At 46.3% G+C, this 12,983-nt stretch overlaps 1 protein-coding gene across 3 annotated transcripts in view; it reads left to right on the plus strand.

Annotated features, from left to right (window-relative positions):
- TULP4 (TUB like protein 4) overlaps positions 1–12,983 on the plus strand; it is a 243,174-nt gene that overhangs the window by 209,688 nt on the left and 20,503 nt on the right. For all 3 annotated transcript variants that reach the window (XM_058735765.1, XM_058735767.1, XM_058735768.1), the window contains 3 exons: positions 960–1,126; positions 8,794–9,018; positions 10,009–10,243. In XM_058735765.1, the coding sequence (XP_058591748.1) occupies positions 960–1,126; positions 8,794–9,018; positions 10,009–10,243 (627 nt within the window). The remainder of the gene's footprint in view (positions 1–959; positions 1,127–8,793; positions 9,019–10,008; positions 10,244–12,983) is intronic.

The following is a 12,983-nucleotide window of genomic DNA, read 5'->3' on the forward strand; positions in this document are numbered from 1 at the left end:
AACATCAGAGTCAGCACCGCGTGTGAATAAGAGCAAGGTGCTGTGATGGTTTGTGACCTGATGGAGCCCAGGCCTTGCTGGCATCTGGTCCCGGCTCTGAGACGTGTCCTGTCATGACAGGGCACCGTCAGCTCCATCCAGCCTCTCTCAGGCCTCTGAGTTCTGGATATCAGTGCTCTCTGTATGAGCCAGATAGGGTTCTGGGGCCTTGATGGAGAAGAGCTATGTTCTAAATCTTATTAGTACTATTAGCTTGTTTTACCAGCCAGAATAAGTAAATTGCCACGTTGGGATTTGACAAACCCTTTCGTAGCCATTTTTATAGGTACCGAGTGGCTTGGTAGGTGGGCATCACATCTCCAGGGTGAAAATTTCTGACAATTTCTGACAACACTCCATCCAACAGAAGTATTTATCTTCTTTTCTAAGCCCTCATAACATCCCAATGTGGAATAAAAGTCAAGGCCTTCATATGCAGATAAGTCCTTTATCTGAACTTTATCTGCCCAGTGGTGCACAGAAATCAAATGAATATAAACTTAGAATTTGCTCTTGACTTACTTTTTGCATTTGTAAATTCTTAGAGTCATCGCTGAGGGCAGGGACACAAGCAGCAGATGGAGAGTCATGGGATTAATGATCTTACCTGCTCCCTCAGATTTCTGCACATCCCTCGACGGTAATGCCAGTGTTGAAGTTAGGTATTTAACATGCCGACTTCATCACGTGGTTTGGCCTGATAGCTTTGTGTCAGGGAGCTGTGCTCCCCATCCATGTGATAGACACCTGTTTAAATAGAGTCTGTACTGTCTTCAGAGAAATGGGTAGCTATTGTCTTCGTGAGAGAAAGGGTAAGAGCTGCCATTGTATTTGCTCAGCAGCTCTGTTTTCTAAACTACTTCAGTGAAGGTTCAGGGAGGGTCACATCCTCATGCTGACTGTCTTCTTTGTGATTTCAGAGGTGGTGGCCCAGTGGTGCACGCAGGGAGACCTCCTGGCCGTCTCTGGCATGGAACGGCAGACCCAGCTCAGTGACCTCCCCAATGGCCCTCTTCTGAAGAGTGCCATGGTCAAGTTCTACAATGTCCGCGGGGAGCACATCTTCACCCTGGACACGCTTGTGCAAGTAAGGATGTGTGTCAGACCTTCATTGTAACGCCACTGTGTTAGTATGCTCTCTGGGCTCCATTAAACACCGTGAGGTGGCTGTAGTTCCTATAATTATCTTCGACAGATTTTAATCTTTCGTTGACCTTAATTAAATTATGGAGTGTAAGCCAGAAGAAATAAGGGAGAAACATGTTTTTGCCTTTAACCAAAATACTTTGTTACATCCCCCACTGAAAAGAGTGGACAGTGAGTAAGCAGAGGGAGCTGGTGTTTATCGTCAGGCAGAAATTAGCACTTACAGAAGTATGTGCTGAATCTTCATTTATTCACTCTGATGTTAGGTTTTCTATGCCAGTAATGTACTTCTACATCTTAGCTAAATGACTGTTAAACAGTAAGTAAGAAAGCTTAAAAATCTTTGGGAAAGAAAGGTAGCCCTTTTCTATTTGTTTTTATTTCCCAGAGATCTGTAGACCACTTCATTTCTTTTTTTTTTTTTTTAATGTTTATTTATTTTTGAGACAGAGAGAGACAGAGCATGAACGGGGGAGGGTCAGAGAGAGAGGGAGACACAGAATCTGAAACAGGCTCCAGGTTCTGAGCTGTCAGCACAGAGCCCGACGCGGGGCTCGAACTCACGGACCACGAGATCATGACCTGAGCCGAAGTCGGCCGCTTAACCGACTGAGCCACCCAGGCGCCCCGACCACTTCATTTCTGATTTGGATCAGCTCTCGTGGAGGACGAAATTCTTAGTGGGGTGTAGTGGAGACAGGTCTGAGAGTGAGTTGATGATTGACTGGGGCAATAATAAACTAGAGACTTCTTTTCTAACCTTACCCAGCTCAAAGAGGCAGGTATACCAGATTTGGGGAAATTTGCAATTAGATGCAGACATTGATTATTTAAATATAGCTCTCTTTTTTTGGTTGTGGAAAAACACACATAATAGAATTTGCAGTCTTAATCATTTTTAAGTGTATAGTTCAGTATTGTCAATTGTATTACGTTATTGCGCAACCAATCTCCGAACGTTTTCATCTTAACAAAACTGAAACTGCAGGTGCATTGTCTGGAACATAGTAGGTGCTCAGTAAATATTTGCTTGGTGGATTGATGGATGGACAGTTGTCAACATATGCTCTTTTTAGTGCTTTCTGCTGATAGTTTGAACCAGGAGGCTATGTGCCTTCTCACTCAGATGTCGTGCTGACTTTCTATCCCTACCCTGACAGGTAGGAGAGGATGGGCATTTCCAGCTCTTTCTGAGTTAATAAGGCTTTTACAGTTATTAAAAAACTTATTTGTGAATTGAAGTAATGAAACACACTCCCAGTATATTCAGTGTTGTCCACTCTTCAAACTGACTCAGGGCACCCCTCCTGCTGGTATTCTGTTCCTTCCACAAGGATTGCCCTCCCGGCCATCTCAGCTGTGGGAAATCATCCTTAACGCCAGCACGGTCACATCCTTATGTAAATCTGCCCAACAGCTGCAACCCCTCTTCTCCATGAAGCATCCCCCTGGGATGTTTGATACTTCTAAAATTTATTACACTTTTCTGTGTACTTGTCTTACCTTCTTGAAGTCAGAGACCACACTTTCTTCATTTCTTTGAAATGCCTGGAATATGGTAGACGCTCAACGGCCTCAACCAGTGTAGAAGTTCTCACCAACTGTAACATACAACTGTGAAACTAACATAGGTCTTGAATTTTAACTGTTTGGGGCTCAGAGATAGGAAGGGAACTTAGCTGATCATCCTTTGGGGAAAAATATCCATATAGTGTCTCAGAATTTTAATAAATTATTCTTTTTTTCATTTGAGGATCTGTGTAAACCATTGAAAAAAAATTGCCTCAATAATACAAAGTAAAGTAATGGTGTTACTAAAAATCAAGTACAACAGGGTGCCTGGGTGGCTCAGTCGGTTGAATAACCAGCTCTTGATTGTGGCTCAGGTCATGATCCCAGGGTCAGTGGATTAAGCCCTACATCAGGCTCTGCAGCTGAGTGCAGAGCCTGCTCAGGATTCTCTCTCTCCCTCCCTCCCTCCCTCTTGCCCTCTCCTCCCCTCCCCCACTCCCCCACTCATGCGCTCTCTTTCTCTCTAAAAAAAAAATAAATAAAATTTTAAAAATCAAGTACAACATTAATTATAGAGAGCACCAACTTTTTTCTGTAATGATTCTAAAATTACATGTTATCTGTGCTGTTTCAAGTTGTCCAAGGGCAGGGACATTTTTATAGCAGGAAGGAAGTTAGGAAATTTATTGGGCTGTTTATAGAAAGAACTAAATGCAATTTAGATTAGATAATTTATTTCCAAGTTAATTAGATTGTAGGTTATTGCGTACAAAGCCGTCGCTGGGCACAAACTTGTGGCAGCCTCAGCTTTAAAATGGATTCTCCTGATTTACTCATAACAGCAATGCCCATGGCTGAAGCTCTTCAAAGGAAATACACTGCAATTCATTTTCCTTTCTTTTCCTTTCCTTTCTACCTGTTGTAGTTGAAAATCCTGTAATTTACCTCATTAGCTCTTTCTGAGACCATCTATATGTAGTTGCATATCTGTTCATCTACAGCAGATGTTTAGAGTTCGCATTACTGACTGAAGTTTGCAGGCTTCAGTAATTTGGGTCTGGGTTGTTGGTTGGTTGGTTGGTTTTGTTGTGGCTTTCTGAATGTTTGTTTGCATTAAAGGCATGTTGGAGGAGTTGGCTTATATTCTGTAAGGTTCCTTTGTTGATATAATTAGGGTAAAATGTTAAGAGAGAAGGGAGAGGAAGAGATGGATGTGGAAACTGGAAAGTGAAATGAGAGATTGCAGGTATGGTCATAGACTCTGTACTCAAGAATGAGAGTCTGTTAGCAAAGGTATATATTGACCCTTTTTGTTGAGGACTAACTGTACCTATTCTTTTTAAAAAAATTTTGTTTAACGTTTATTCCTTTTTGAGAAACAGAGAGAGACAGAGCATGAGTGGGGAAGGGGCAGAGAGAGGGAGACACAGAATCTGAAACAGGCTCCAGGCTCTGAGCTATCAGCGCAGAGCCCGGACGTGGGGCTTGAACTCACGGACCGTGAGATCATGACCTGAGCCGAAGTCAGACGCTCAACCAACTGAGCCACCCAGGTGCCCCTGTACCTATCCTTACGAAGCTGCCACAGAAGTGCTTTTTCCATGGTTTGCTAGAAATGGATGAGAAGAAAGTCCTTCCTGGGATTGTCAGCTTTGAAAATATAAGAATGGTGCATTTTCTAAAACTGCAGTTTGGGTGCCTGAATGCTGAGCTGGCTTTTACTACTTACTGCCCCTTAGTCAGCGGCCAAATCATTACAGCTTAATATTCAAAACTGTCCGTGGCTCCACCAACACAGTTTGATGGTGACCAGTCACCCGACTTGGTCTGTTTAACAGTGAACTGTTCTAGAAGGCTTTCTTTCTTTGTACACACTTGTACAAACATTAGACATTCCCTTTGTACACACCTTTACAGACATTATACACATCCCCTTCCAATGTTAGACATTGGAACGCATTTCCTCTAAGACAGAAAACATTCTACTTCCTAGGGGAGCTGTGGAAAGGAGGGGCAGAGCTGCTCTGGCTGTAGGAGGCTGGGAGGGCCCTCTGGCACCCACAGGGTCAGACAGCTCCATGGGCTGGTCCCTGGTTCTCAGCTGGGAGCCCTCATCAGCCAGAAACAGTGGGTTCGGACAGCCTCACTGTCCCTCTCTTGGGACAGCTGGATTTAACCCTTTTGTTGTCTTTCTTGAGCAGCTTATCTTTAATATGAAAAGAACAGCCTGTTTTTCATTCCTCTTAGATTTTTAGAGGACTCCATGCAACTCACTGCAGTATACAAAAATAGTAATATGGTGAGGAAGCTTTCAATTTTTTAAAATAAACTACCTCCTTGGAGCAGCCTTCTCTGCCCCCCTTTGTCTGAAGCGACCACCTTGCTCTTTCTCAAGGCCCCTATCCTGACATGATCAGCATGGTCCGGTACTCTCCATCAGAGAGACTGAGATGTGCATCTCTCTTCCTGTCCTACCTCACGGTGTCAGCTCCACGAGGGCAGGGATTTTATTTTACTCTGTGTTGGTCCCCAACACTTGGAATGTGTGTGGCCCATTGCAGACATTTGACAGACAGCTAACTGGATGACTGACTGGCAGCACAGTAGATGAACAGATGCCCAGATGAGTGTGCGGTGTGCTTCGTGGGCAGCAGGAGGTGAGGCTCGCGAGTGTGTGGCGTGTCTTCATGTGCCAGAAGGGGCTGAGACTGACCATTCACTAATAAAGTCCCTGTGCTATAGCCAAGGACGGAAGAGGAGCAGACTCACTTGCCTCCCTCACGTGGATCGGCATCAGACAGCGAGACAGGCAGGTCCTCAAGTGGTCAACTTGACTGTGCGCTAACCACTCACCAGACCTCCATACAAATAGCATCTCTCTCCAGCTAATACCTGTCCTTGTTTCATCAAACTCACCGGAGCCCTAGATTTCTACTACACTGATGCTCCCCGAAATGTAGCTCACGTTCTTGTCCTTTTGCTTTGGATTTAGACACGCAAAGTATGTGAACTTGCCCACACAAATTAAGATTTGAATGTTACCAACTTCACAATTCTGGCCATCAGTTCTAAAAATAGTCATTTTGTGTGATTTGAGAGAGATTAAGTCTGCAGATTCACAGCTGAGTTTTTCCCTAGCAGACAGCAACTGTTCAAAAGCATTAATCTGTGGGAGTTGTCTTAGTGTGCACCCGTATCTGTTCCCGGGTCTATTGGGATTAAACATTTGGTATGTTTCTCTTCTGCTGCAGCCAATCCTGGTAGGTGGGCAGTTCTTAGGGAAGATGGCACTCTGTGGGCAGGCAGTGGATTCGTGCTCTGCTGGCACCCCCGATCCTCGGGGACGGAGGGCAGAAGTCCCTGATTGGGGGGCAGCTGAATCAAGACACCCCCACCCCACATCTGTGGCGTGTGCGCCTTGAGTCTTATTGTTTCCAAAGCAGCAGAACATTTGTAGGGAGGGTTTTGTAGGCTGAAGTACCCATAAACAGCACAGGAAAATCAGCACCAGAAGGAAATGAGACATTAAAAAAATAAGATGACATATTTAAAAAAGTATAAAGTATTCAAAAGGGTATAAAAGGATTTTGTGTGTGGTCTCCTATTTATTTGTTTATTTTCACCTCTATTGAGATATAGGTGACATGAATGTTGTGTAAATTAGAGTACACAAGTGTGGATTTGATACACTTGTATATTATAACAGAATTGCCATTGTAAGGTTCACTGGCACCTCCATCACGGCACACAATTACCATTTCTTTTTTGTGGGAAGAACGTTTTAAGATATAGTCTCTTAGCAGCTTTCAATACACAGTATTGTCTTTCTCCTGGTGTATAGGACTTAAGGGTATCCTGAGGTCATGTCCCTACTGCCAAGCCTCCCCCATTCAGTAGGAATTACAATAATCAGTTCCCCACATCAGGGAGATCTCAAAACCTTCAGACAAGAGGATCAGCTCTATCTGTAAATGCTTCTTTATTTTTCTAATATAGCCTTAAAATTTAGTATGGAAAGGTACCAGTATTTATTTTGCTGCTTTACATCTTACAGGGAGTATATGCTATAAAAAATAAGTTACAGGCACATTCTCTTCATTTCTATTTCTTATTTTATTAAGTTTGTTAGTGGGACATTATACATTCTTTAGGTGGTTATATCCGTACGCTAACAGAGAGGAGGCAGCATCTTGTGGTAGGTGAGCATAAGCTGTGGAGTTGAGAGGAAATGGGTGAGAATTGTAGCTCACAGTGTATCAGCTGCAACTAAGTAGCCTCTCTGAGCTTCAGTTTCCTCACCTGTTAAATAGGAATAACGATACCTACATGGTAGAATTGAAAGGATTAAATGCGATGTTATATGTACTTATTGAGATGTAAGAGAGATAATTTTTTTAATGTTTATTTTGAGAGAGAGGGAGACACAGAAGCTGAAGCAGGCTCCAGGCTCTAAGCTATCAGCACAGAGCCCGATGCGGGGCTCAAACCCACACGCCGTGAGATCATGACCTGAGCTGAAGTCAGACGCTTAACCGACTGAGCCACCCAAGGCGCCCAGAGAGAGAATTTTTATCCACGTTGACAGTCTGTATAAGTGGCTCAAGTTCATTTGTACAAAGGGATAAACGATACATACTTATCATAATGGTAATTTTATGTAAGATCCTCCCAAAACATGTAATCAACTGTTACCATGAAAAGCAGAAACCAGAAGGACAGAGGGGACAGGGATTAATGATAGCAAAGGAATTTTTGTGTAATTTTTATGCCTTCTCTGCTTTGTCTTTAGTACTGATTATGGCTTACTCTAAGTTAACAGGCCCCTGTATGGAGTCGGCCCCGGGTGTGGGATCCTCTTGTAAGGAGGCGTATTTTAGAAGTACTCTGGAGGCCCGCACACTTGAGTTCTAGGTTCCCACCCACGGCTGCCTGGGCTCACAGAGATGGAAATAAAAGATGGAGTATCTTCAGCCTTGCATTTTGTTTTGAAGTTGAAACCCGGATTAGCTGACCCTGGAGGCTATTTTAAGCAGGTGTCTTAATCTGTTCCTTTTATCTTGATATTTGTCACTGAAGTGTGAAAATTCTGTTCCTGTCATTCCTATAATAGATCTGATATCCCCACTTCTGATCTTTGAAACCCCTCAAGACCTCGTTAAGTTAGAGCCCCATCCAGCTGGACAGGAATGAACAGATTCTCCTGTGGCTTTGCTATCATAGCCCTCTGCCGCTTCCCTTCTTCCTTGGTTGATCCTGGCTGGCACCCCCGAGCCTTGGATTTTTTTTTTTTTTTTCAGTATAACTAGTCACTGACTTGCATCTTTGGATTTCATCCTGCCTGTTCAAAGCAGTGGTGTCCACAACGCCCTGGAGTGGCCACCGCAGAAACTGGGTCCTCTTTCCACATAGCTTTTAGCTTTCCTTAGCTCCAGGGCTGCTGAGGGTGACAGTGATTCAGTGCCTGTGGGTTATAACCTGTGATCGGTTCCAGAAGCACCTTCGGCATCTTGCCTCTCTTTCTGTCCTCACAGCTCCCGTTTTACTCGTGACAACACCAGAGGCTTCCCGGGATTGTATGATGGTCCCCAGGCCACACGGTACATGACCCCAGGCCCAGTGTTGATTTGACGCTAAAATGCTCCTTGTTGGGACAAAAGGGGGACAAAAATGCTATCTGCTCTACCTCCTTGCCACTACTGCCTCAAGCCACAGGAACTACCACCAATTTCTTAGGGATCCAGATAACGAGAGTTTCAGTAAGGAAGGTGTCTTACTGTTCCCCAGGCTAATTGCATCTTCTGGCAGAGACATTAGAGCTAAGTTAGGTTTTACGATACCAAATTAAATGAGATAATACGTGTGAAAGAACTTCACAGAACTATTCCAGTCAGTGCCTTGTGTTCTGGCCTGGGGATCTGACTACTTTCCAATGAAAATACTGAATTTGTGTAATGTAGTATTTCATTATCTATTGTGCTTTTCAAAACCAGTATTCTCAAAAACTATTCAGTCACTTTATTTTACTTGAGACACGCTTGCATCGTCTTCTTACCACAAGAGCAGAAGCCTAAGTATAGCCTCCCTCACTTCCTGCAGCGCCCCATTGTCTCCATCTGCTGGGGACATCGGGACTCGCGGCTGCTGATGGCTTCAGGACCAGCCCTGTACGTGGTGCGCGTGGAGCACCGTGTGTCCAGCCTGCAGCTGCTGTGCCAGCAGGCCATCGCCAGCGCCCTGCGAGAAGACAAGGACGTCAGCAAGCTGACCCTGCCCCCGCGCCTTTGCTCCTACCTCTCTACTGCCTTCATCCCCACCATCAAGGTAAAGCCCGTCCACCCTCCCTTCTCTTCCTCCCCCATGCTGCCTGCCTGCCTGCCTGCTCCCGGAGGGCAGGTGAGATTCCCAGAGCAGGAGCGCAAAAGCCATGTCTGCTCCTCGGCGAGAGTATCCAGGTGACGGATTCTTGCAAGCGCAGTGTGTCCCTGGCACGAGAAGCGTCCACCAGAGACTTGCCTTGTGTGAGGGGCGTGAGCTTTCTTGTGGCAGAGGCGGTATTGGGAGCTTGACTGCCGTGCCATCCTGATCATCTGTCTGCTTGGTTCAGTCCTCACTTCCTGGCAGGTGCTTCAGAAAAGCAAGAAACGCGTTCCTAGAAGTTTGAGTAGCTTGCTCCGTCACTAGTTATGGGAATGGTCAGAGTGAACCCTGTCCTGAGGATTGAATTACTGCGCTGAGGAGGGGCGACCTCCATCCAGCACTCGCTGTCACTTGTCCTTTATATTGATTGCAACTCGAGAATTAGTCCGTGTATTGGTGGTGTGTCGCCTGTATCTGCCACTTGCTAGTCAAGTGTGGCTTTCCTCCTAACCTCAGGCCTTGGCACCTTACATTCTTTTCCGTGTTCTCTTTTTTGTATCCTAGCTCTGCTTCTAAGTATCAGATTGACTTGTTCGAGGTTACTTTTTTCTTAAAATACCAGTTTTAGAATCTGTTGGGATGTTTTTTCAAGTTGCTTAATGATCTTGGTTGTGAACCAGTGATTCTCAACGCTAGCTGCACATTAAAATCACATGGGGAGTTTTTAGAAAATGCACATGCCCAGGCCCACCCCCCAGAGAATCCAGTTTCATTGCTTGAGGTGGGATCCTAGCTTAGGTATTTTTTAAAGCTCCCAGGAGATTCTTATGTGCACCCACAGTTGAGAATGGCCGCTCTCCATCACACGGTTAACACTCCCTGAGCTATTAGCCAGTGCTCTGTTGGAGTAATCAGTGCTGTCTGTACTCTTTTCTTTCCATGTCCTGCCTCCAGCCCCCAATTCCAGACCCCAACAACATGCGAGACTTTGTCAGCTACCCCTCGGCTGGCAACGAGCGTCTGCACTGCACCATGAAGCGCACAGAGGACGACCCGGAGGTGGGCGGCCCGTGCTACACCCTCTACCTGGAGTACCTGGGCGGGCTTGTGCCCATCCTCAAGGGGCGACGCATCAGCAAGCTGCGGCCAGAGTTTGTCATCATGGACCCCCGCACAGATAGCAAATCAGGTGGGCCTCCACACCCTGTTTTCGGGTGTGGTTGAGGACTCGTGTTCCTGACAGCCGTGCAAAGTTAATGCTTACTTAAGAAATGTGGGCCTGTGTTTTGGCTAGCGTGGAACATCCTTGAAGCTGCTCCATTTCCAAAATTGTATTGAAGCTAATGATTCTTCAAATGTACTTTCCGGTGGGTTTTTAACAGCACCCGTAAGACTTCGCTTGCTCGGGGCCGTGGATCGAGGGAACGTAACTCGCTGTCTGGGGGAGGCTGGCACGGGCTTTTTGGGAATAATAGGTTCCTCTTTTAGTTATTATCAGGCATTATCGAGGGCCTTAATGTACTGCTGAGACAAGCTGAAAATCATCGTGAGGTACATCTCTGTCTCCCAGAGCGAATGATGGAATTAAAATCTTCAAACCTTCAGCCTACTCCTCAGCCTCCTACTAGAATCTTCCTTCTGCTCCTTACTAATCCACCATTAACTGCTTTTTAGCTGGTTACCAAGGAAAATTCCTTGCTCATCCATAAAGATTTTGGCATGATGAATCACTCTGCCTTTCTGAAAACTCTCCCCTATATTGATCTTCATTATTCACTTGGTGTACTCGAGGTGCTCACTGCATGCTTCCTCTGGGGTCCTACACTGTGAGCCTCCAGAGCCAAGGAACTTTGCTGTTTCTCTTTGCACTATGGACACTTGCCCAGTGTCCTAAGCTAGTGACTGTGAGGCCCACACGCCCCGCCGGCAGTAACGCCGGCTCAGATGTTCCACTGCCCCCTGTGAAATCCTGCTCGTCACCTGCAGCAGCGGGAGAAACACTGCCTTCCCTGCCAGTCACTTGTCAGTTGGGCTGCCGGCGTCTTGTCTCCCCCACCTCCCCCGAGGAGTCCCGAGGGCCTGGACGGAGGGAACTCAGTGCCTGACCTTGAGAGGACAAGTCGAAAGGGATTTGGTTGATGGGTGCACACTCATCCTCTCCACTTCCCCAGCCCCGCTCCCTCTCCCACCCATCAGACTGGCCTCTGCCCCTCGTGTCCCTGAAGCCCTGGGATGCGCTGGTGTCACGGCGCAGTGAGCGTCTTCAGCCTGACGTGCTTGCCCACTCCGATAGTTCACACAGCTGCCCCCCCTCTGTGTGCCCTCCATGATTCGTGCAGCGTCTGTGGCCGCACTCTGCCGTCTGTGTTACCGTGTAAAGTTGAGAGCAGTAGGACCGTACTTTGAAACAGTAGGTGTTGGTCCATTTTTTTGTCTTTTGGTTCATGCAGTGAATGAGCACCAAGAGCAGGGAAGGTGAGTGGAAGAACTGGAGGCTGGTAGGGAGGCAGGCGGAGAGGAGGGAGAAGATTCAGAAGGAAGGAAGGCGAAGTGAGGAGGGCAGGAGGGCAGTGGGCATCGCAGAAGCTGTGGCTTCAGGGGAAGGGAGAGGAGCAGTGCCCAAAGTGGGCGGGCTGTGGAAGGCGCACACCACAGGGTCATTGTCCCTGAGGCTCCCTGCCGTGTGTACAAGTTTATAAAACCTGTACTGAGATGGAACGTTGAAGGGAGCTGACATGAAGTGCTTGCTTCTGCCCCCACGTGCATAAATTCCCACTAAAAATCAGGCAGAAGAAGCAGGCGGGGGTACCATGGGGCACCGAGGCCGGGGGCCAGACCACTGGCCCAACACCTGCTTCTGCTGACTGTTCCCATCCCTCAGCTCGTGCTGTGCACAGATTGGCTCAAGTGCTAGCAGTCCTCTGGGGAATAAGGTGCTTTATTTTCGTAATTAAACAAATCTAAAAGTTATAAAGCATAGCACATCAACAGTATGTATTCACTACCCTCTCTGTCTGTCGTCTTTGAATCTCCTGTGGTTGTGGGTAACGCCGGGGCATCTCTGCTTTCGGGAAGTTTATAAACCCCTTTAGGTGACAAGACAACTTAACGCTTGGAAAGTTCAGGAAAAACATCAAGATTTTATTTATTTTTAATTTTTTTAACATTTTTATTTTTGAGAGACAGAGAAAGAGAGAGAGAAAAAACGGGAGGAGCAGAGAGAGAGGAGAGGAGAGAATCCCAAGCAGGCTCTGTCTGCCCCGTGAGCACAGAGCCCGATGCAGGGCTCGAACTCACGAACTGTGAGATCGTGACCTGAGCCAGAATTCAAGAGTGGGCAGTTTAACCCACTGAGCCACCCAGGTGCCCCAAAACATCAAGATTTTAATACCTCAAGACAGGAATAGAAAATGTGTCACAAGGCAGAATATGACTAATTACCAACCAAATGGTATACGCAGACTGGTACAGAGGAGGAAAAGATTCCCGACTTTGGGAAGCCTAGAATTTCTCACGAGCTGATTAACTCTTTCAAGCCTGCACATCATTGTTTCTCAGAATGTGGTCCATGGGCCACCTCCCTGCAGGTCACCTGGGGCACTTCTCTAAAAGCAGGCTGCCAGACCTGCCCCTTAGCTTCGTTCAGGATGTCTGGGGCAAGGCCCCCAAGTCCAGTGCCCAGGTGGGAGTTGTACTCCAAAGCTCGTGCGTGCTGTTGTAAATGCTCTCCAGGCAACCTAACAAACACACTCCTCAAAACTACCAGTGTGTATTTTTATAATTGAGAGCATGCATGAGAGCATTTTTTTTTTTAGCATAAATCCACAAATTTTTTAAAGGAATCTTTAGTTAGAGCTTACTACAGGTGGAATTGTGTCCCCCTGAAATTCGTATGTTGAACCCTTACTCCCATTGTTACTATATTTGGA

Source organism: Neofelis nebulosa, chromosome 6 (assembly GCF_028018385.1).
Source record: "Neofelis nebulosa isolate mNeoNeb1 chromosome 6, mNeoNeb1.pri, whole genome shotgun sequence".
Classification (NCBI taxonomy): domain Eukaryota; kingdom Metazoa; phylum Chordata; class Mammalia; order Carnivora; family Felidae; genus Neofelis; species Neofelis nebulosa.